At 41.8% G+C, this 24,983-nt stretch overlaps 2 protein-coding genes across 5 annotated transcripts in view; one reads left to right on the top strand and one right to left on the bottom strand.

The window, feature by feature from the left end:
• The window catches only part of RGS20 (regulator of G protein signaling 20), a 109,457-nt gene extending 94,141 nt beyond the window's left edge, over window positions 1-15,316 (bottom strand). Inside the window, exon 1 of the mRNA XM_045398255.3 lies at window positions 15,047-15,316. Coding sequence (XP_045254190.1) covers window positions 15,047-15,211 — 165 coding nt within the window. The 5' untranslated portion in view covers window positions 15,212-15,316. The remainder of the gene's footprint in view (window positions 1-15,046) is intronic.
• Window positions 15,317-24,129: 8,813 nt separating this feature from the next.
• Window positions 24,130-24,983, top strand: part of ATP6V1H (ATPase H+ transporting V1 subunit H) — a 120,640-nt gene continuing 119,786 nt past the window's right edge. For all 4 annotated transcript variants that reach the window (XM_073998814.1, XM_045398253.2, XM_065519219.1 and 1 more), the window contains exon 1: window positions 24,130-24,368. The gene's annotated coding sequence lies outside the window, so the exon portion shown is untranslated. The remainder of the gene's footprint in view (window positions 24,369-24,983) is intronic.

The following is a 24,983-nucleotide window of genomic DNA, read 5'->3' as shown; positions in this document are numbered from 1 at the left end:
CTGAGAGGCAGAGGTTGCAGTGAGCTGAGATTGCGCCACTGCACTCTAGCCTGGGTGACAGAGGAAGACTCAAAAAAAAAAAAAAAAAAAAAAAAAGTAAGTGTGTCCTGTTCTTTCCTTCCTTTTCGCCTCACAGGGGCTCCTCATTTCTCTGCAGGATGAAGTTCAAGTGACTTTACATGGCATAGAAGACGTTCTGCAATTTGTTGATGTGTACTCTGTCTACCCATCTTTCTGTCACCTGTTCCTTGGTACTCAAAGCACCATTCACATTCATGTTCCTTCCGTTCCTAAAATTTCCTTGTTCATTCTCATTCCTGGGACTTTGTGTCAACTGCTTCTTCTGCCTGAATCACTCCCCTCTCCAGTTTCCTCTTCTTCTCTCCCAGGGCAATCTCCTCTCCTATTTATCCTTCAAGTCTTAGCTTAGATGCCATTTCCCTCAGGAAGCTCTCTCACGTTGGGGTTGCCTGTGTGCTCTGTATTGTGATAGTCTGTTTTCCCATCAAGCTCTGAATTCTGTGAGCCTCAAGACTTTGCAATATTCAGACCTCTGTCTCAAAACCCTGTGCAGTCAACCAGGTACAATGGCTCATGTCTGTAATCCAGTATTTTGGAATGTTGAGGCGGGTAGATCACTTGAGGCCAGGAGTTCAAGACCAGCCTGGCCAAAATAGTGAAGCCCCGTCTCCACTAAAAATGGATAAAATTAGCTGGGCACGGTGGTACACACCTGTAATCTCAGCTACTCAGGAGGCTGAGGCAAGAAAATAGCTCGAGCCCAGGAGGCAGAGGTCACGGTGAGCCGACATCACGCCACTATGTCAGCCTGGGTGACAGGGCAAACTCTGTCTTAAAAACAAACAAACAAAACAAAAAACCTCACAAAAAAACCTAAGCAGTACTGAGATATAACATGTACTGAATGAATATCTGCTAAATGAATGAACTTCGAAATGACATGATCTGGAGTTGATAATTGTTGAAGCTGGGTAATGGGCACATAAGATTTTATTATGCTGTTATGTCTAACACCTTTATAATAAACATATTTTTTGATAGATGTGGTTTTACATTTGCAAACAATGCATCTCATCTCTTCATCGATACAGAGGCGAGAAACTGGGGTAGAGACTGTAGCAATTGCATGAGTAGACCCTGAAGGTATGAGGTTTGTTAAAATGGATGTTCAGAGAAGGCCTGACACAAGAGGGCCACCCCATTTGTCCCCACGGACCTGGGCCGGATCTCTCAATTTCACACTGATGGAGCCTGAAAATCAACAAACAAGATGGCAAGAACAGGGAAGACATTGTTCTCTCCAAAGTGGACAATTTGTGACAGGCTCAGGAAGGCTGCCTGGGCTTTATAGCTTTTCCAGTGGTTCCTAATAAACCGGGCTTTGTGCGAGCCTCGTTCAGGCCATGTGGGGCCCTGTCGTTCTAAGGCTTTCTCCCTCCTCTGGCCCGGCTGCTGGGAGAACTTGTTAGCGGGCATTGATTTCTTTGAGTTGGACGCGACTGAATTAGACTGTTTTGCTTGGCATTTTAAAAGGGATGTTTTTCTTGGGGAAGTTGGAGTTTGGCACTGCCTTGAAATGAAACATTTTGGGGGCCATTCAGGATTCTTAACTGTCATTAATTTCTTTTGGGGCATATGAAACATTTGTCTGAAGAAAGATTTTAACAATTTCAGTTTGAAGGCATCAAGAAATACCATATGCTCCCTGACCTTAATCAGATGAAATCTTGTTTCATCCACACAGTGGAAAAAAATTAGGGAAATAATGCATTTCTGTATCTACTGATCAACCGACCAGTCAATATTAACTGGGCTCTTACTTTGTGCCCAGTAGGTGCAAGGTCCATCTGCAGATGGAGATAACTAGATTAACAACTGTTGTGGGAGAAACTGGCTACAAACCCAGCTCTGTTGCCAGGCTGGAGTGCAATGGTGCAATCTCAGCTCGTTGCAACCTCGGACTCCTGGGTTCAAGCGATTCTCCTGCCTCAGCCTCCTGAGTAGCTGGGATTACAGGCACCTGCCATCATGCCCATCTAATTTTTTTTGGATTTTTGTAGAGATGGGGTTTCGCCATGTTATCCAGGCTGGTCTTGAACTCCTGACCGACCTCAAGTGATCCACCTGCCTTGGTCTCCTAAGGTGTTGCTGGGATTACAGGCGTGAGTCACCATGCTCAGCCGTATCTGAGTTTTTTAAAAAAGCCTATGTCTTTATAGTTTACCAGCATTGTTACATGTCTTGTCTCATTTGATTTTTTTCAAAGCAACCCATTCAAATTGTATGTGAGAATTATTATTGTCTTGATTTTATACAAGATAAAACATCATGCCTGTAATCCCAGCACTTTGGGAGGCCGAGGACGGCAGATCATGAGGTCAGGAGATTGAGACCATCCTGGCTAACATGGTGAAACCCCGTCTCTACTAAAAATACAAAAAAAAAAAAAAAATATATAGCCGGGTGTGGTGGCAGGCGCCTGTAGTCCCAGGTACTTGGGAGGCTGAGGCAGGAGAATCGCTTGAATCCGGGAAGCAGAGGTTGCAGTGAGCCGAGATGGTGCCATTGTACTCCAGCTTGGGTGACAAAGTGAGACTCTGCCTCAAAAAAAAATAAAAAAATAAAAAAAAGATAAAATGAAGACTCAGAGAATGAAATCCAACTTAGACCTGAATTCAAAAACGAATTCTTGGCATTTCAAAGACATTTCCCTTTATGTCATCATCCTGCGTGGTGGCAGTTTCTACCTGTGCCAGCCAAAACGGTGATATCACTGAGCTTTTCACTTGGTAAAAAAGGACATCTTCAAGTACTCAGACTTCAGTTAGTTACAACTGAGCCTCAAGTCATGCTGGTTCGAAGTGCTGCAATGCTTGGATTTCCACCAGATGTCACCATTCACCATTGTTCTACTCCCTGCCTTTAAAAAGCATTCGCAAAGAAGAGCCCATTTGCTCTTGGGCCCCTGAGAATGCTTATTGCATCTGAGAGTGAGGTGGAGGGCTGTATTCCAAGAAGCGAGCAATGAGCTCTGAATCTTGACTCAGGGAGAAGGAATTTGAAAATGTCATGGCCGGACATGGTGCCTCACACCTGTAATCCCAACACTTTGGGAGGCTGAGGCAGGCGGATCACCTGAGGTCGGGAGTTTGAGACCAGCCTGACCAACATGGAGAAACCCCGTCTCTACTAAAAATACAAAATTAGCCAGGCATGGTGGCACATGCCTGTAGTTCCAGCTACTCGGGAGACTGAGGCAGGAGAATCGCTTGAACCGGGAGGCAGAGGTTGCAGTAAGCCGAGATCGCGCCATTGTACTCCAGCCTGAGCTACAAGAGCAAAACTCCATCTCAGGAAAAAAAAAAAAGAAAAGAAAAGAAAAGAAAAGAAAATGTCATGAGCTCTCTGGTTCCTGATTTCCTAAAACCCAAAGGCATTCATTTCCCCCTCCCCTTGTGATTTAATGTATCTAAAAACCCAGCCCATTTCCAACGGATAAACCAAGCAGAATTATAACCTGGCTTTTGGCCAAAACTGCTTAGAAAAGGAGGAGATTTTCTTTTCTTTTTAGAGATAGGGTCTCACTCTGTCACTCAGGCTGGAGTGTAGTGGCATGATCATAGCTCACTGCAGTCTCTAACTCCTGGGCTTAGCAATCCTCATGCCTCAGCCTCCTGAGTAGCCGGGACTTAGGGGCATGTGCCACTCACCCAGCTAATTTTTAAATTTTCTTGTGGAGACAGGATCTTCTTTGTTGTCCAGGCTGGCCCCAAACTACTGGCTTTCTAAACTGCTGGCATTACAGGGATGAGCCACCATGCCTCGCCCTCCAGCTAATTTTTTATAAAGGAGGAGGTTTTGAAGTGAAGATAGAACGAAGGAACGCTGCACCTTCTCTGTGATCAGAAGTAGAAGCCAGCGGGATTTGCATCACACTGGAGTGTGGCTTCTGAGGAGGGGCTGGACGTAGCCCTGTACCCCAAGTTTCCCGCCTGCTCAGATTTTATATGGTCCAAATTACACTACTCAGGTTCATTCTTGTGGATCTAATATGAATGTTCCCTGTACATTTCATGAGCAGGAGTGATAAATGAATTCATTTACATCTAAGTGCATATGAATTTGAACTTTGATTTCTTTGATTAAAGGGAGAAACTAGGCTGGAATGAGAGAATGAGGTTCCTAGTGTATGTCTGTGGATGTTGCGGAAGAGTCTAAGGTGAGGGGTGGGTGAGAGAGAGGGGAGGCGAACTTCTCGTAACTTCTAGTTTGGTACAGGCTAACGACCAGGGGCCTGCGGGACCCTCTTTTGCCTCCTGTTCCTCACATCCTCCTCACCTTCACTCTGTTTATCTTCAGGGTAGCAAAGAATCCATGCGGGGCAATGTGGGGCAATGGTGGCCCTCCCAAAGCTTGGACTCCCCATGGGCCAACAAATGATGGGAGATGTGTGGCTTCTCCAAAACTGCAGTTCTGGGAAAGGGGAAGCTTACAGATCTTAATGATGCTAATAAGTTGTTAAAAATAATCAGGTGCAGGTATTTTTAAGACAAGGCAAAAACAGAAAAAAGGAAGCAATAGTACCTGGATTTTATTTGCTGATCATAAGCTTGCTTTTTAATCCAGCAAACTCATTCTTCAACAAAACTCTCTGTAAAATTAACTGCATGTCCTCTTGGGATGATGTTGGTGGTAATAATACTTTCTCTTCAAATGAAAACTTCAAAAATATGTCCTTCAGAACATATTTGGGCAAATGGTCACAGATGAAAGCCTTAAATACAACTCGCAGAAGCAGAGAGAGCAGATTTATGATAGAATTCAGAAATGCAGTGTGACATTGGTGATATCAACTGCTTTGATCATTTCTTTCAAGTAATGTTTTATTCATTTCATTTGGTCATATTTTGTTCTACTATTTTTATGCAACTTCACACAGTCTACATATTTTGTTGATAACTTACAGGTAAAAATACTCATGTGTCAGTGTGGGTGGTTATCTGATGACCCACACTGGGTCAACTGGCTTGACTCAAGAGAGGACAGAGGGTCACACAAGAACTTCACGGCCTGTGTCCCCTAGGGGCTGAGGGTCTGCTGACTCTAGACTTTAGTTTTGTGGGGCTCATCCACAGATACTTTTCAGAATGTCTGGTGGTGGGAATAGGAGATAAACAGAGAAGATGTGTAGAATTATCTCTGAGGCATGATTACAAGGCTTGTGGGTGATAGATATAAATATGCCAGGCCTCAAATATCTAAATCAGGGCTGTCTACTTCAGGTGCCATCCTTGATTTGGGAACCCCATAAGCTGGTTTAAAGTTGCAATCAACCAAAATATGTGCTGGACGACGCCTTAAGATTGTCTTACAACCTACAGAACAGCTAGGACTGATGGATTTTTTTTTTTTTTTTTTTTTTTTTTTTTTTTTTTTTTGAGACAGGGTCTCACGCTGTTGCCCAGGCTAGAGTGCAGTGGTGCAATTTTGGCTGACTGCAGCCTCTGCCTCCTGGGTTCAGGCAATTCTCCTGCCTCAGCCTCCTGAATAGCTGGGATTACAGGCATGTGCCACCACACCCGGCTAATTTTTGTATTTTTTAGTAGAGATGGGGTTTCACCATGTTGGCCAGGCTGGTCTCAAACTCCTGACCTCAAGTGATCTGCCAGTCTCGGCCTCCCAGAGTGCTGCAATTACAGGTGTGACCCACTGCACCCAGCAAGGCTGATGGATCTTGAGACAGAGACCACATGTATACTGGGCCGGATCCTCTCTCCTAGGAATTTGGAATGAGAACATGGAGCCACAGCTCTTAGAGGCGGTTTGCTGGTGTTAAACTGTCTTTCTAGCATCTTCCACATATTCCTGGGCTGAGGTTCCTGGGCTGTTAGCCGCCTGCTTCCTTGCCATTACCTTTTGTCTTCTAGTCACATGCAATTTGAACAGAGAGTTACAAAGATGTGAGACAATGTCTTCCATATTTTAGTTCATTTCCAGCCTTATTTTGAATAAAAGTTCTTAGAGTGATCTATCACTTGAATATAAATCCTTACGATTTTTACTGTTGAGAATTCGAAATCATATAAGCCAAATGTAGTCTTATGGGAAAACATATTTGGTTACATAGTTGATGTCAAATCAAATTACTTTCATAGCCTGTGATTTGGGTTTCTTTCTTGAATATTTGAATATATTCCAATTGTCACTATATAGTTTAAACTATTATCCTTTCAACATATTTGCTTCATCTTAAAATTTCATTTTTCAGTCATTTTAAATGCAGGAGCTGTAAAACCATTCTATAGAAGTTTCTAAAATAAACTCTTAAATGACACAAGCTTGATTTGGATCACCTTTTCTCATAGAATGGAATTAAATGGTTTCTAGAGAACCTAGAAAAACAGTTTTACTCCCTGATATGGTTTGGTTGTGTCCCCACCCAAATCTCATCTTGAAGTGTAGCTCCCATAATCCCCATGTGCTGTGGGAGGTACCCACTGGGAGGTAATTGAATAGTGGGGGTGGGTTTTTCCCGTGCTGTTCTCATGATAGTGAATAAGTCACATGAGATCTGATGGTTTTATAAAGGGCAGTTCCCCTGCACATGCTTTCTTGCCTGCCACCATGTAAGACATGCCTTTGTTCCTCCTTTGCCTTCCACTATGATTGTGAGGCCTCCTTAGCTGTGTGGAACTGTGAGTCCATTAAACCTCTTTTTCTTTATATGTCAACCAGTCTCGGGTATTTATTCACAGCAGTATGAAAAAGGACTAATACACTCCCTGAGGTTCCCAGTATAGTTTATCCACATCTTTATCTTGCAAGAGGGTAAAACTTTAATGTAAATTTTCTAAAGCATTTGCAGTGATTCTGTGGCTTTGTGAAGACTGGCTTGATTTCAGCAGGGAAGCCAACATGATTTTATGAGACCTTTTGAACAATGGAAATGATACTAGATATATTTTTCCCTAACCATTAAAACCATTTAAAATCTGAGAGTTGTAAAATCAATGAAAAGACAAACAGACCAGTATACTAAAGCTAGCCAGGATTTTTGCAGTATGCTTCTTTGATTTTCATATGGGATTTTTTTTCCATTTAAAAAAATTCCCCTGAAAGGTCAAGATGATGTGCACAATTACTGAATGTTTGCTAGGTAGCATACACAACAGCTCCCACTGTGGTGCATAAATAGAAGATGAAAAGTTTGTTATTTAAATTTAAAGGCACATCGTAAGCTCTAGTCTTTGGGATTCTTAAAAATAAATGTATTATGTTAATTTTCAAAATACAAAAAAACTGAGTGACTATCTTCATGAACCCTCATATCCATCACCCAGTTTCAATAATTAACAACATATTGCCAGTTCTGTATTATCTCTTACACTCCTACTTCCCTCCTGCCCTGGATTATTTTAAGGCAAATCAAAGATCACATGTCTTTTTTGAAAACACTTTCAGTACTTCCCACTTCCTCTGCCTCACCCCCAGCAGTTTTTTTTTTTTTAAAACATAACCCCGGTTCCATTGCTGGATATTTTTCAGACAGTCAAGGAGGCATTGGACATGGCCTACAGGTTAAAAAACATGGGGCCACATTAACCGTCGCAAATAATCTTTTGAGCTTGCCCCAGCTGATCATGGGAGACCCTTCTCCACCTTCCTTGCTTGGGGGCGTCTCAGTCGTTTCTAAAACCTCCAGGGTGAATCAGTTATCACGCGCCATCTCCCTTTTCACTCTTCCCTGCCTCTCTTTATTCAGCAATGCCACCTCTGGCTCTTTGTGATATTACATTGACTTTTTTCAAGCCAATGTATATCTGAAAAGCACAAATACACATTATGCTTTCTTTCAGGTATGTGTATATATAAGTTTTTAAAAGGATGTGTGTGTATATATATTTAATTATATATATATACACATCCATTTCTGATATAAAGACTGCTTTACTTTTTATTTATAGTCACTTGAGTTTTCTATTTATGACCTCTCCTGCTACCAGAGAGCCTTACCACAGTGAGATACTAGTCTGTTTCATTGATAGAATGGTTTTCCATTTTTCCTGTTCAGAGTCTCAATCAGAATTGTAAATGGAGTGTGTAGGTGTTCAGATTAGAGCCCAGTGGATGGTGTGGTGACGGCTGCCAGTGTAATCCCAAATGCTGGGACTACAGGTGTGAGCCACCACATCTGGCCACCATTTACTTTTAAATTGATCACCATTTCATTTATTACTTTGAAAGGCATTAGCTGGTATCTTAGATGCTTAATTAATGTAAGGGATTGTCCAGGTTAGCTACATAAGAAAAGTCTCTGGGATGATAAGAACCTTTTATGACAAGCTGAAACACTATTTTATTTTCATTTTGTTTATTTTTATTTTTAATTCACACATAATAATTGCATGTATTTATGGCACAATGTGATGTTTTAATATTTGTATACATGGTAGAAACCTTAAATAAAGCTAACATAACCATCACCTCATCTATTTTTTTTGTAATGAGACAGTTAAAAATTTACTTTTTCGCAACTTTGAAATATGAAATATACACGATTACAAGCTGAGTATTCCTTACACAAAATGTTTGGGACCAGAGGTGTTTTGGATTTCAGATTTTTTTCAGCTTTTGGAATATTTGCATTATATTTACTGGTTCAGCATCCCGAATCTAAAAATCCAAATCTGAAATGCTCCAATGATCATTCCTTTTGAATGTCGTATCTGCACTTAAGTTTCAGATTTTGGAGCATTTTGCATTTTGGACTTTCAGGTTAGGGATGCTCAAGCTGTATTAACTATGGTCACCATACTGTAGAATAGATCACTCAAATTTATTTCTCTAATCTCGCTGATACTTTGTGGCCTTTGACCAACATCTTCCCTTTCTCCCCGCCCCTCTTTGTTTTGTTCTTAATGTCACATGGATTGTCCTGGGTTCTGTGAACTTAGAGGCTGAATAATTGAAGACATTTTTTCACTTTCCCAAAGATCATACCCAAGGTCTTCCTTATGGTCTCCATCAAAGGAAGATCATGTAAGTACTGCTCACTGAGAACCCAAGGCCCTGAGCCCCAGGCCTGTGGAGCCATATCCCCTGGGTCTCACTTGGGAAGACCCTGCAGCAGATGCCAGAGGGCCACTGAACGTATGCATGCTAGCCACAACAGACAGAAGCATGGCTGACTTCCAAATGAGACTTTTCCTCAATAGGTTTGTGAACATCTCAAGTGTTAAACTAATTACTATGGAATTATTTTTGGAGGGCCTTCAAGAAAATAAGAAACAACGTTATTCTTCTCAGTGAACTTACTCTTTCACAAAAGGAGGCAGGACAGAATAATTCTGTCTTCTGAATACACTAATGGTAAGGTATTTGACCAACAGGCATAATTGCTCTCTTACTAAGCTGTTTTTCTTTCCTTCTTTCCTCTATTATTTTCATCACACAAGGCTCCATTGTCTTTGTAGCTGCCCTTTGGTGCCTTGAGATTTATTTTCTCCTTTCTGTGTATAAGGCCTTAAAATAAGTGCTTTGATCAGCTGCTCAAGGGATCACAAGTCTGGAACAGCAGAGCACTTAGAAGCCCACACTTTCAGAAGGGCACTGACTTTGGAATGGGCTGAAAAATAACCTTGTGGAAACAGCTCTCTTGTCTAAGCTCTGACCATGTTTACTTTTGAGAAAGAATGCACACACATAAACAAACATGTTGACAGAGTCGACTTCTTACTAGAGCAGCTGTAACGCTTTCTCTTCCTCATGTTGATTGTCTAGAAAAACTGCTGGCCTAGAGTTCACCCGCCCTCCCGCTTGCATTACTGCCCTGAAAGGAAACAAAAATCCTGATGGAAGAAAAAAAAAAATCTGATCAGCTGCGGCGGTGGCTCACGCCTGTAATCTCAGCACTTTGGGAGGCCAAGGCAGATGGATCTCATGAGGTTAGGAGTTTGTGACCAGCCCAGTCAACATGGTGAAACCCTGTCTGTACTAAAAATACAAAAAAAAGTAGCTGGGGGTGATGGCAGGTGTCTTTAGTCCCAGCTAGTTGGGAGGCTGAGGCAGGAGAATCACTTGTACCTGGGAGGCCGAGGTTGCAATCAGCTGAGATCGCGTCACTGCACTCCAGCCTGGGTGATGGAGCGAGACTGAGTCTCAAAAAAATAAATAAAAAAATAAAAATAAAAATAAAATAAATAAAAAAAATAATCCGATGAAGACAAGTGTGTGAGTGTATATGCAGGTGTATGGGATTTTGTAGTAAATTAGTGGTCTGTGTTGGAGTATTTTGGGCAGAAACCATACAGAAAGTACTATTAAGAAGACTGGCTTTGGCCGGGCGCGGTGGCTCACGCCTGTAATCCCTGCACTTTAGGAGGCCGAGGCGGGCGGATCACGAGGTCAGTAGATCGAGACCATCCTGGCTAACACGGTGAAACCCCGTCTCTACTAAAATACAAAAAAAATTAGCCGGGCGCGGTGGCGGGCGCCTGTAGTCCCAGCTACTCCGGAGGCTGAGGCAGGAGAATGGCGCGAACCCGGGAGGCGGAGCTTGCAGTGAGCCGAGATGGTGCCACTGCACTCCAGCCTGGGCGACAGAGTGAAGACTCCGCCTCAAAAAAAAAAAAAAAAAAAAAAAAAAAAAAAAAAAAGAAGAAGACTGGCTTCAAGCCAAGGAAACTACAGTCCACTTTTTAAATCCCTGTCAGAAGCTATCAAATACTTATTGAAATCAGCATCAGAAAATCCAGGTTCAAATCACCTCTCAGCTGACTTCACATATGCAACCAATCAAACTTGTTTTCTCATCTCTAAAACAGGTCAGACCACATCAAAGCTATTAACCCAAGGAGCCAAATGGAAAGAACAACTGGAATAACCACAATAAATGTAGGCGATTTGTATGTCATATTGTCAGTTTAACCTGCCTTTAGAGGTTTGCTTTTTAAGATTGCTTATTTTGAAATAATGCTATAGTCATAGGAAATCACGTACACAGAATGTACAGAGTGGTCCCGTGTACTGGTCACCCACTTTCCCTCAATGGAGACTGCATTAACTAAAGAACATCAAAACTAGGAAATGAAAAGGGTACCATTCACAGAGCTTATTCAGATTTCACTCATTTCTGTGTGTGCACGTGTATAGTTTCATGCAACTTTAGCACATTACATGTGTAATGTGCATAACTGCCGCTGCAGTCAAGACACAGAACTGGTTCATCACCACCAGGCTCCCTTTAAAGTGTGACCCCTTTGTAGCTATACCCACCACCCTACCTAATCCCTAATCTTTGGCAACCATGAATCTGTTCTCTATGTCTATCACTTTATTTCAAGAGTGGCTTATATTGGTTGGGCACAGTGACTCACATCTGTAGCCCCAGCACTTTGGAAGGCTGAGGTGGGCAGATCACTTGAGGTCAGGAGTTCAAGACCAGCCTGGCCAACATGGTGAAACCCTGTCTCTACTAAAAATACAAAAATTAGCTGGGTGTGGCGGCGCATGCCTGTAGTCCTAGCTGCTCGGGAGGCAGAGGTGAGAGAATCGCTTGAACCCAGCAGGCAGAGGTTATAGTGAGCTGAGGTTATAGTGAGCCGAGATCACCCCACTGCACTACAGCCTGGGCGACAGAGCAATATTCCATCTCAAAGAAAAAAAAAGAGTGGCTTATATAGAATCATACACATATATGTAGTGTGTGACTTTTTGGAATTGGCTTTTTCTCCCCCGCTCAGCATCAGTCCCTGAAGTCTACCCAAGTGTGTTGTGTATCAGTAGTTCATTCCTTTTAGTGGCTCCATGGGATTCCACGGTATGGATGTACCACTGTTTGTTTAATCATTCATCCCTTGAAGGGCTTTTGGGTTGTTTCTGGTTTTTGACTATTACAAATAAAGCAGCTGTGGACATTGGCATACAGGGTTGGTGTAAATGTAGGTTTTCATTTCTCTGGGATAAATGCCTAATAGTGAAATTGCTAGACCATATGGTAGCTGTATCTTCAATTTTATGAGAAACTGCCAAATTGTTTTCCAGATTGCTTGTACTATTTTACATTCCTATCAGCAATGCATGAATGATTCAGTTTCTCTGTATCCTTTCCAGCAGTTGGTGTTATCATAATTTTAGTCATTTTAGCCATTCTAGCCATTTTTATAGCCACTATTTTTTCTCCATTTTACCCATTCTGCTGGGTGTGTAGTGATATTTCACTGTGACTTTAATTTGCATCTCCCTAATGGCTAACAATGTTGACTGTCTTTTCATATATTTATTTGCCATCTGCATATTCTCTTCAGTAAAATGCCTGTTCATGCCTTTTGCCCATATTCTTGTTGGACTGTTTGTCTTTTACTCTTGAGTTTTGAGAATTCTTTATTCTCAGTTCAAGGTGTTTGGCAGACATGGGGGTGAAAGTATTTTCCTGCTGTCTGTATGCTGTCTTTTATCCTCTCAATAGAGTCTTTGACAGCGCAAAAGTTTTTTAGATTCTAATGAAGTCTTATTTATTGATAATTTTTCTTGCATGGATCATGATTTTTTGGTGTCTGTGTACTCTTCACCTAGCCCTAGCTCATAACGATTTTCTCCCATTTTTTTCCTAAAAGTTCTATAGTTTTACATGTAGTTGTACATTTAAGCCCATGATCTATTTGGGGGTAATTTTTGCAGGAACTGTAAAGCTTAGGTTGAGGATTTTTGGAGAATTTCTGACTGACCCCTTGATGTCTAGATACATTTTAGCCCACGTTCCCTCTTTCTGCCTCTATATGTATGTTCTTAGACATTATTTCACGTCTACCTTAGATTTCACTGCTTTCACTCTAACACTGGGCTTCTTCAATTGTCTTACCCCAGAGTGATCATATTCCTCCCCTAATATCTTACTCATTGAAAAAATGTACAATAATTACATAGGTACCTTATATTATTGACATGAGTCATGCTGATAATATGCTATATGTTTGTCTTTCTCAGTATACAGTAAGTCTCTAGAAAGGAGGGAGCTTATCTTGCTCTTTCTCTTTATTCCCTATGGCTCCTAGCCCAAGGTTTTGCAGTTAGTAAGGATTCAATGATAACAGCAGACTCAAAATGAGTTCGGTGTTTCCATCCTTACATTTGCTAAAAGAGGCACGTCTCCTCTTTCTGTATTCAGATGCAATATAAAAAGATTTTTTTTCAAAAGGCAAAAACTGAATGAAGGAGCCAGTAGCATCCCAACCGGATTGCTTCCTTCTACCCTCACCTGTTGCTGTACAGACTGGAACCCGTTAACAGATTAGTGAGGGGGCCGGGCGCGGTGGCTCAAGCCTGTAATGCCAGCACTTTGGGAGGCCGAGATGGGCGGATCACGAGGTCAGGAGATCGAGAGACGATCCCGGCTAACACGGTGAAACCCCGTCTCTACTAAAAAATACAAAAAAAAATAGCCGGGCGAGGTGGCGGGCGCCTGTAGTCCCAGCTACTCGGGAGGCTGAGGCAGGAGAATGGCGTAAACCCGGCAGGCGGAGCTTGCAGTGAGCTGAGATCCGGCCACTGCACTCCAGCCTGGGTGACAGAGCAAGACTCCGTCTCAAAAAAAAAAAAAAAAAAACAACAACAAAAAAAACAGATTAGTGAGGTTAGGATAGAAGTTAGGCTGCCCAGCACCAGCGTGTGTGGTTGATTCCAGGATGCCATGGGAAGGTGTAACAGTGATTTTTAAATATTTTTGCATTTTATTTGTCTTTGATTCCACTTAGAGCATACCTTCTCAAGACAGTTAGAACTTTGAAATTATATATATGTATGTGTGCGTGCATATACATACATACATATACAACAGCATACATATGCACCATATAATGGGTATATTTGTTGTTTTTGATGTCTGTTTCCTCAAAGTAGCCTCCACATTCTGTCTTTTAGAAATATCTTTTGCATGTGTTGCCTACATTAAGATGTCCATTAATTCAGGACTCTTGGCCACTACATCCCATTTCATTGCAGCTTGCTAAACTCTTAGTGCTTAGATGATAATAGGGGGTGTGGGAATTCATGTGTTATTTGTTCACATACGTCTGAAAGCTCAAAAGAACAGGCCCGTATATATTTACAAAAAAAACCTTTATCTTGACCCTTTTTATTTTTATTATTTTCCCCTCCACTTGTGCCAAATGGTTAAAATAACATTAGGAGAAAGGGCAGACGTAGAGAATTATATAAAGAGTTTGCAAATAAATAATGATTATTATCAGGATATGAGCCATGGCAAAAGAACAGGTGAATTTTCTGGTGTTAAGGTATTTGAACAGTTTTATAGTTTTGCAACACTTAATTTTGAGTGTGCTCTTGCTTGTTAGACATTAACACATGTCCATATTCTATACCAAGTAACCTTTTACGAAATGTTAATAGCTAAGAGGATTTACAGACTCAAACTGTATTTTCTTCAAAGATACACACAACATCCAGCAGGTAAATTGTCACTCTTTGGAGAAATAATGTTATTACCTACTGATAGAAACTCAAGCTTAAGAAATTCACCTTAGGAAACTTTTAATTTGGAAAAAACATCCCTTAGCTCCTTAATGTTCTTATGTTCTTAGTTTATTAATTGTTTTCCCTAGGAATTTTTTTTTGTAGAAAGCAGTCTACAATTTTTCTTTCATTATTATATGGGATATCATATTTATATCAGAGAAAGACATCCAAGGGCTAACACTTAAAGCCACAAAGTCTGTCTAGATTTGTTGAATGTTATCACCTGAAACGAACAAACAAACAAACAAACAAAAAAACAATAAACAACAATTTGTTTTGGTAAGGGGAATCTGTTTAGATTGGAGAAAACTAGATAGATCAGGTAATTATCATCTAGGTTCTAGATTTCCCTTGGGGTTGGTTTGAAAACATTTTTGGAAAAACATTAAGATAAGAGAGCAATGACACTAAAGCTTGCATATAGTTTTATATTCTTTCTGGTAAACACTTTCCCTTGACAGGAAAGGATCATGGATTGTGGAGATCACCTTACCTTGATATCAGGAATGGCCCTGGGGTCTCCTTCATTTTCTGTGATTTGGTGAATGTCTGCATTATATCTCTGAGCCCTAAACAGGGGCAGAAACTGTGTCCATATAGATGGCCTGAAGAAATGTTTCTGGAGGCACTCTTGGTTATCTTGGGAAAGCTGGGGCATGTTTTCACAATAAAGGCCCCAAATGAGTCCTGTTGCCTGGTTTTCCCAATATTAGCACAGGATCCACTCTGTTTGTCTTTGTTTGGTTAATGCTGGGCTGGCTCTGAGTCTGTGGGGAGCCTCCTCGGAAAGTTACACTAATGAAAGCAAAAGGATTATCTGCTTTGTGGATCAGTAGCTTATCCACAGATCTTTCATGTTCTATTCCTGGTAGAGCTGCTTATTTTGGATGTCTAGGTGCTGTATGTTATGAGTGCCCTCTAAAGGTAGAAATGTATTCTTAATTAAAATGTAATCCTAAATCAAAACGGAAAGAAACGATCCAAGTGATATATAGCTTAGCATATAGTGATAAATTAAATAGACTGGCAAAAATTCTTGTGTTAGTTGTGTTTGATAGCCAATAGTACTTGACAATCTTGGGCTGTGCAATTGACAGGCAGATGGTTGGCCTAATCTTTCCAGGTTTCTTAAAAGGTAATTTTAATAACAGTCATATTTGTAGGTAGTAACATATGCAAAACTCATACCCAAACTTAAACTCAATGATTATTACACTTTTTACATACATCATGTGGAGTATGTTAAATTGATTTTCTTATGAGATGACTAGGTACCCAATGAGTAAGCCAAGAATTGGCTTCTAACACCATACTTCATATTTATAAACTGCTTTATAAATATAAGATTATTAAGCAGACTGGAAAAGGTAGAATACCTTTCTATCAAGAGGCAACTAATGCCCAAGTAGCTTCTGTTGGGTTTGAGGGTGCACAAAGGTAAGGGATGTGTATTACTGGGGTCGATGAACTGGAAAAGTTTCCTTTTGTAAAATTGCTTTATAGATTCAACACAATGCCTATCATACGTCGGCTCCTTTCTTTTGCAGTGGTTGACAGTTGATTCTAAAATTCATATAAAATTATAAGGGGCCAGGCATGATGGCTTACACCTGTAATCCCAGCACTTTGGGAGGCTGAGGTGGGCAAATCACGAGGTCAGGAGTTCGAGACCAGCCTGACCAACATGGTGAAACCCCGTCTCTACTAAAAATATAAAAAGTTAGCCAGGTGTGGTGGCATATGCCTGTAATCCCAGCTACTCAGGAGGCTGAGGCAGTAGAATCGCTGGAATCCAGGAGGCAGAGGTTGCAGTAAGCTGAGATCGTGTCACTGCACTACAACCTGGGTGACAGAGTGAGACTCTGTCTCAAAAAAAAAAAAAAAAAAAAAAAAAATTATAAGGGACCCAGAATATCCAAAACAGTCTTGAAAAAGAACAAAGTTGAAGGATCACACTTCCCAATTTTAAAACTTACTACAAAGCTACAGTAATTACCATTAACATCCTTCACAGAATTAGAAAAAACTATTTTAAAATTCATATGGAACCAAAAAAGAACTTGTATAGCCAAGACAATCCTAAGCAAAAAGAACAAAGCTGGAGGCACCATGCTACCAGACTTCAAACTATACTACAAGGCTACAATAACCAAAACAACATGGTACTGATACAAAAACAGGCACATAGATCAGTGGAACAGAATAGAGAACTCAGAAATAAGACCACACATCTACAACTATCTGATCTGAAACAAACCTGAAAAAAAACAAGCAACCGGGAAAGGATTTCCTATTTAATAAATGGTGTTGGGAAAACTGGCTAGCCATATGCAGAATATTGAAACTGGACCCCTTCCTTACACCTTATACACAAATTAACACAAGATGGATTAAAGACTTAAATATAAAACCCGAAACTATAAAAACCCTAGAAGAATATCTAGGCAATATCACTCAGGACACAGGCACAGGCAAAGATTTCATGACAAAATCATCAAAAGCAATTGCAACAAAAGCAAAAATTGACAAATGGGATCTAATTAAATGAAAGAGCTTCTGCACAGCAAAAGAAATTATCATCAGAGTGAACAGGCAACCCACAGAGTGGGAGAAAATTTTTGCAATCTATCCATCTGACAAAGGGCTAATATCCAGAATCTACAAGAAACCTAAACAAAGTTACAAGAAAAAAAAAAAAAACCCCATTAAAATGTGGGCAAAGGACACGAACAGACACTTTCAAAAGAAAACATTCGTGCAGCCAACAAACATACGAAAAAAGCTCGACATCAATGACCATTAGAGAAATGCAAATCAGGCTGGGTGTGGTGGCTCAATGCCTGTAATCCCAGCACTTTGGGAGGCTGAGGCGGGTGAGGCCAGGAGGTCAGGAGTTCAAGACCAGCCTGGCTAACATGGTGAAACATCATCTCTACCAAAAATACAAAAATTAGCTGGGTGTGGTGGCATGTGCCTATAGTCTTAGCTACTCAGGATACTGAGGCAGGAGAATCGTTTGAACCAGGGAGGTAGAGATTGCAGTGACCCGAGATTGCGCCACTGTACTCCAGGCTAGGTGACAGAGCAAGATGCTGTCTCAGGAAAAAAAAAATTAAAAAAAAGAGAGAGAAATGCAAATCAAAACCACAATGAGATACCATCTCTCACAAGTCAGAATGGCAATTTCTTAAAAAGCCAAGTAACAACAGATGCTGGTGAGGTTGTGGAGAAATAGGAATGCTTTTATACTGTCAGTGTGAATGTAAATTAGTTCAACCATTGTGGAAGACAGTGTGGCAATTCCTCAAAGATCTAGAACCAGAAATACCATCTGACCCAGCAATCCCATTACTGGATATATACCCAAAGGAATATAAATCATTCTATTTCAAAGATACATGCACACATATATTAATTGCAGCACTATTCACAATAGCAAAGACATGTAATCAACCCACATGCCCATCAATGATAGGCTAGATAAAGAAAATGTGGTACATATACACCATGGAATAATATGCAGCCATAAAAAGGAGTGAGATCATGTCGTTTGCAGGGATATGGATGGAGCTGGAAGTCATTGTCCTCAGCAAACTAATGCAGGAACAGAAAACAAAACACCACATGTTCTCTCTTATAGGTAGGAGCTTAACAATGAGAACACGTGGTCACAGGAAGGGGAACAACACACACTAGGGCCTGTCAGGGGTGGGGTTGTGGGAGGAAGAGCATTAGGAAAAATAGCTAACGTATGCTAGGCTTAATACCTGGGTGATGGGTTGATAGGTGCCGCAAACCACACGTTTACGTATGAAACAAACATGCACATCCTAAACATGTATCTGAGAACCTAAAAATTAAAATAAAAAATTTTAAAAAGTGACAGTAATCAAGACCGTGTGGTACTGGTATAAGGATAGGTATGTACATGTGTAGATCAATGGGACAGAATTGAAAGTCCAGAAATAAACCCATACATTTATGGTCAACTGATTTTTGACAGGGTGCCAAGACAATTCAATGGGGAAAGAATTGTTTTTTCAGTAAATGGTGTGGGGACAACTGGTTATCCACATGCAGAAAAATTACATAGGACCTCTATTTCACACTCTTTACAAAAACTAATTCAGCATGAATCATAGATCTAAATGTAAAAGCCAAAACTATGAAACTCTGAGAAGAAAACATAAGGTTAAATCTTCGTGACCTTGGATTTGGCAAAGCCTTCTTAGATACAGTATCAAAAGCACAAGAAAATAGGTAAATTAGACTTAATCAAAATTAAAAACTTTTGTGTTTTAAAGTACATCATGAAGAAAGTGAAAAGGCAACCCACAAAACAGGGGAGAATATTGCAGGCTGTGTAAATAATAAGGGATGTGTAATTCAGAATATATACAGAGCTCTTATAATTCAAAAACAAACAAAAAAATTAAAAATGAGTGAAGTGTTTAAATAAACATTTCTCCCAAGAAGATGTACAAATTTCTAAATAAGCACATGAAAAGATGTTCAGCATTATTAGACATTGGGAAAAGGAAGTCAAAATCACAGTGAGATACCTATTCATACCCAAATGGATTTGCTTTAACTAAAAAGACAGACAATGACAGTGTTGGTGAATATGTGGAGAAATGTAGATCTTTCATTCATTACTGGGTTGAATGCAAGGCCTTGCAACCACTTTGGAAAACAGTTTGGCAGTTCCTCAAAATGTTAAACATAGAGTTATCATATAAACCAGCAATTCTACTCCTAGGTATCTACTCAAATAACAGAAATGAAACCTATGATCACACAAAGACTTACACACAAATGTCTAAAAAATTGAAACAATCTGCATGCCCATTAACCAGATAAACAAAATGTGGTACATCATACAATGGAATATCATTCAGCAATAAAAAGGAATGAAGTATAGATTCATATTGCAACATAGATAAACCTTGAAAACTTTATGCTAAGTGAAAGAAGTCATCCACAAAAGACCACATATTGTATGATTACATTTATTAAAGAAATCTCCTGGGCCGGGCGCGGTGGCTTAAGCCTGTAATCCCAGCACTTTGGGAGGCCAACACGAGTGGATCACGAGGTCAGGAGATCGAGACCATCCTGGCTAACACGATGAAGCCCTGTCTCTACTTAAAAAAAAAATACAAAAAACTAGCCGGGCGTGGTGGTGGGCGCCTGTAGTCCCAGCTACTCAGGAGGCTGAGGCAGGAGAATGGCCTAAACCGGGGAGGCGGAACTTGCAGTGAGCTGAGATGTGGCCACTGCACTCCAGCCTGGGCGACAGAGGGAGACTCCGTGTCAAAAAAAAAAAAATCTCCTGAATAGGCAAATCTTGAGATATAAAAAAAATTAAATTAGTATTTGCCTAGGGCAGGGGGGTTTTTGGAGAGGAAGAGAGTGACTACTAATGGGTAAGAGGTTTCCTTTTAGAGTGACGAAAATGGGCTAAAATGGATTGTTGTGATATTTGTATAGTGCCGGGAATATACTAAAAACCATTGAATTGTACCTTTTAAATGGGTGAGTTATATGGCATGTGAATTATATCTTAATAAAGCTGTTCAATTTTCTTTTTTTTTTTTTTTTTTTTTTTTTTTGAGACGGAGTCTCGCTCTGTCGCCCAGACTGGAGCGCAGTGGCGCGATCTCGGCTCACTGCAAGCTCCGCCTCCCGGGTTCACGCCATTCTCCTGCCTCAGTCTCCGGAGTAGCTGGGACTACAGGTGCCCGCCACCACGCCCGGCTAATTTCTTTTTGTATTTTTAGTAGAGACGGGGTTTCACCGTGTTAGCCAGGATGGTCTTGATCTCCTGACCTCGTGATCCGCCCGCCTCGGCCTCCCAAAGTGCTGGGATTACAGGCTTGAGCCTCCGCGCCCGGCCAGCTGTTCAATTTTCTAAAAAGAAAGGCAACTTCTGCAAGTGACCAAATGTTTTAGAGTGGGGCAATAAATCTCATGCATTATTGGAGCTTCAGGAAGCAAGCTGCAGTATAGCTGTGTTTTCTGGTGCCAGGTATCTCACAAGGCTGTAGTGAAGGTGTTGGCTGCTGACATTTCAAAGCTCAACTGGGCTCACTTTCAGGCTCACTCATGCAGTTGTCCATATTTGGTTCTTTGAAGCCTGCTGGACTAAGGGCTTCAATTTTTTACTAGTTGTTCACTGGGGGCTATTCTTAGTTTGTCCACATTAGCCTCTTTATGGTTAACAAACAGCACCTTGCTTCATCAGAGTGAGTAAGTAAGAAGAACCCAGGAGAATGCAAGCAAGGCAGCTTGCATTGTAACCTGATCTCAGAAGTGACATCCCTTTACTTTTGCCATTTTCTGGTCCTTATAGGAACATCAGTAGATCTAGCCCACACTCAAGAAGAGAGGATTCCACAAGGATATGAGTCACTGGGAGGTAGGGATCATTAAAAGCCATTTCAGAAGCTGTCTACCACATGGACCATATTTTTAAAATGTCAAATTGTGGGAGGTTGTCCTTATGGGGCCAATGGTGCAATGCAATGAAATTAACTTACCTGGAAAATCTGAAGCTTGGTTGCCATGAGTATTCAGGACACTGGTATGGAGTGTAAGTGAAAACCTGCATGTTCGATGATAGATGCACTTCAGCAACACCAAAGCAATCAGAAGCTGTTAGGGCAGTTGGTGAGAGCACTTTGTGAAGAGGTCATGATGTCAGTACTCAGTGTTACCATTAGGCCAAACTAGGCCAGCTTCTTGCAAATGCCTGTTGTTCCCAAGGGGACTGTGTGAAAGAATGGAAAAACCATTCTTCCATTAAACTAATAATTTATTCAGTCACCTATAAAAACTTCTCAAAGTCCTTGTGTAACTGAAGGTAGGTTGGTAGCATAATCTTCACTTGGGGGTGGTAAGTTTTCATGACAAATATTTTAGAATAGGATTTTCTTTGACTAGAACTCTTCTATTTCTGTGGGAAAATATAAGTTCAATTCATACTTGGAAAGAAAAGATTGGAAATAATGGTATTTATAGCATTCCATATATTTCAGACTGAAGAAATTCCTTTGAAACGTCATGCATTTCTACCTTCTGACGACTTCTAAGTGGTAGATCTTCTCCAAACATATAATTCTATTCTAGTGAAAAATTAAACATTAACCTAATAAATATATTATTATTTTCTCCTGTCCATATAGATTTATCTAACTTCCCCTTATGTCATTTCTGAATAACAAATCTGAAGCTCAATTTTAAAGAAATCACAAAGTAGCTCAAAGGTTATCTTTCTTATGTCATAATACAGCAGTCCTCAACCCTTTTGGTACCAGGGGTCAGTTTCAAGGAGGACAGTTTTTCCACAGGCAGGGTGGGAAGTGATGTGGCTGGTTTCAGGATGACACTGTTCCACCTCAGCTCATCAGGCATTAGATTCTCATATGGAGTGCGCAACCTAGATCCCTTACAATGCGCAGTTCACAATAGGGTTCATGCTCCTATGAGAATCTAATACTGCTGCGGATCTGACAGGAGGCTTGCCTGCCGCTCACCTCCTGCTGTGCAGCTGGGTTCCTAACAGGCCATGGACCCCACCAGTCTGTGGCCCAGGGTTTGGGGACCCCTGGTATGATATATAATTAGGTAACTGAGATCACTGCTATGGTCTGAATGTTTGTGTCTTCCCAAAATTCCTCTGTTGAAATCTTAACTCCCAAGTGATGGTATTAGAAGGTGGGACCTTTGGGAAATGATCAGGTCATGAGGGTGGAGCTGTCATGAATGAAATTAATGTCCTTATGAAAGAGACCCCAGAGAGTTCTCTCACCTTCTCTCCACCAAGTGAAGCTACAATGAGAAGTTAGCAGTCTGCAACCTGGGACAATCCTCACCAGAACCTCACCATGCTAGCACCCCAATTCTGGACTTTCAGCCTCCAGAACTGTGAGAAAATGAATTTCTGTTGTTTATAAGCCACCCAGTCTACAGTACTTTGTTACAGGAGCCTGAATGGACCAAGAAAAATCTCCAATAGAAGTGTTATGGAAATAATGTTAAGAGAGGTAATGCCTGGAGTACCCGCCTCTTCTCTTCTCCCTATTCCAGGCAAATTGTCTGGTAATGCTGTGATGCTCGGAGAGTGCCAGCCCAGGTGACCTGTGAAGCAGTCCCCTCTGCTCGCTGCACTTTCCTGATTTTGTTCCGTATCTTTGTGCCTCCTAGAAAAGAGGAAAGCCTCCTGAAATTTGACGAGACTTGCTGCATCACGCCTGTCTGTGGCTGAGGTGATACAGAAAGGAAATGCGAAGATCAGGCCTCATTGCCAGCTTTGCTCAGTTACACAGAAAACATGCTGTTTCAGCTTTTGGGAGTTCATTAGTACACGATCGGTTTCTTTTTCTCTTTTACGAAAGTTTTCCCCCTCAGATTTGCTTTCAAAACAACACTCAGACTTTCACTTCTGGCTAAGACGGAATGACTGACCTAGTACAATCTTTGACACTGTTATTATATATCTTTATTCATAATCAATGCATGACTTTGATTAGTCTGACTTTAATTTTACTAGTAAAAATGTGTTGGTTATAAATCCCTTTCAATGAATTTTTTTTTTTTTTTTTTTTTTGAGACGGAGTTTTGCTTTTTCTGCCCAGGTTGGAGTGCAATGGCGCGATCTCGGCCCACTGCAACCTCTGCCTCCCGGGTTCAAGCGATTCTGCTACCTCAGCCTCTCAAGTAGCTGAGATTACAGGCATGCGCCACCACACCCGGCTAATTTTTTGTATTTTTAGTAGATATGGGGTTTTACCATGTTGGTCAGCTGGTCTCGCTTCAGCCTCCCACAGTGCTGGGATCACAGGCATGAGCCACCGCACCCAGCCCCTTTCAATGTTTTTTAAGGAAAACATGCTATCATATACACCTCACCTCCAGGGCAGTACATTCTTACCTTAAAGCAAAGGTAGTTTGGTGAGGCCTGGACTAGGGGAAAATTTGGGCTCCAGATGGGACTGCTGGATAAAATACCGCACGTCCTGTAAATGTGAATTTTAGATATATAACGAATAACTTTTTAGTATAAAAGTAAATACTGCAATGGAATTTATTATTTGCTAATGTGCAACCCTAGGTTAAGTGAGCTTTTCTGACCCACTTCTCAGCCCCAGTTTTCTATTTTAAAATCAGAAAAAGAACGCCTGCTTCATGGAGCTGTTAAATCCAAATGGAAATTAATTTGAAAGCGCGAAATCAAACTTTTCAAAAGAATGACGGTTAAAATAAGAGAGTTTTGGCCTCTGCTAGCTGCTTCCGGACGGAAGTCCTCGGCCTCCGCTAGGCAAGGCGCTGGGTCTGGGGTCGGCGGGTCTTAGCGTGCCCGCCACGCTCGCCGCCTCCCACCTGCCCTGGCTGGCTGGGTCCCGAGCCTTGCGTCGCTCCCGGACCGAAGTCACGGACTCCTGCGCTCCAGTTGCCCGCACCTAAAAAGCCCCGCCGCAGCGCCTGCCCCTCCTCCGGCTGCTTTGGACTCTCCCAGCTTCCGCCTTCCGCCTTCCGCAGCAGTCACGTGCCTCCGATCACGTGAGCGGCGCCTCTGTCATTCTACTGCGGCCCGGCCGGCTTCCTTCTACCTGTGCGGTCCTCAACGTCTCCTTGGTGCGGGAACCGCTTCACTTTCGCTCCCGGAGTCTCCCGCCGCTGCTCAGACCTTCGGACCTGACAGGAGACGCCGACTTGGCTCTGACTCGGCGCCTCAGCCCGGCTGTGGCTCCGGCGCCTCTGACTACCCTTCGTGCCAGCTTTGGGTGCATTGTGGGGTCCCGAGAATTCGCGAGGTAAGGCCTCCCTCGGTTTTTTGGTCTCAGGCTCCAGACCAGGTCAGGCGACTCTTGCAGTTTCTCCAGCTTGCCTGGTGCGTGCTGGTTTCTCGCCGCTTGGTCCTCTCCTTCGGCCCCGGGTTGCCAGATTGCTTTTCTTCCAGGCCTCAACCAGGTTTATTAAACGAAATTCTGGAGCCTTTCTTGCAGAGGGAAGAAACGTGAGCGGCGGACCGGAGAGTGGAGGGGGAGGGGGAGGGGTAAAAATTATACCTTCTCCAGGACTGGGCCACGGCCCTGGCTCGCTGGGGGTGCAAGTAGTTCAGGGACTTAGGTAATTGTCCAGAGACACCTTGAGCTACCCCAGGACGGGCTGCTGGGCCTGAGCCTCCTTGGCTGCAGAGTTCCAGCCTGACCCGGTTGAAGCCTGTTTTTTCCTGGGCCCTGTGGTTCCGCACTGCCCAGGATTGTTTATGCAGCAAATCTTCAGATACAGAGATTAAGTTCCAAATTGATTAAGATCATTGGGAACCTGGAATAGAATTTTGGATTTTAACTTATTTGTGGCCATGGCCATGAATTTATATTTTGCAAGTGGCAACCTATATTTTGCGTTGTGTTAAAATCAGTCGT

This window comes from Macaca fascicularis, chromosome 8, assembly GCF_037993035.2.
Source record: "Macaca fascicularis isolate 582-1 chromosome 8, T2T-MFA8v1.1".
NCBI classification, from domain to species: Eukaryota; Metazoa; Chordata; class Mammalia; order Primates; family Cercopithecidae; genus Macaca; species Macaca fascicularis.
The sequence above is the reverse complement of the archived record's forward strand: the minus strand, read 5'-3'. Positions and strand labels throughout refer to the sequence as shown.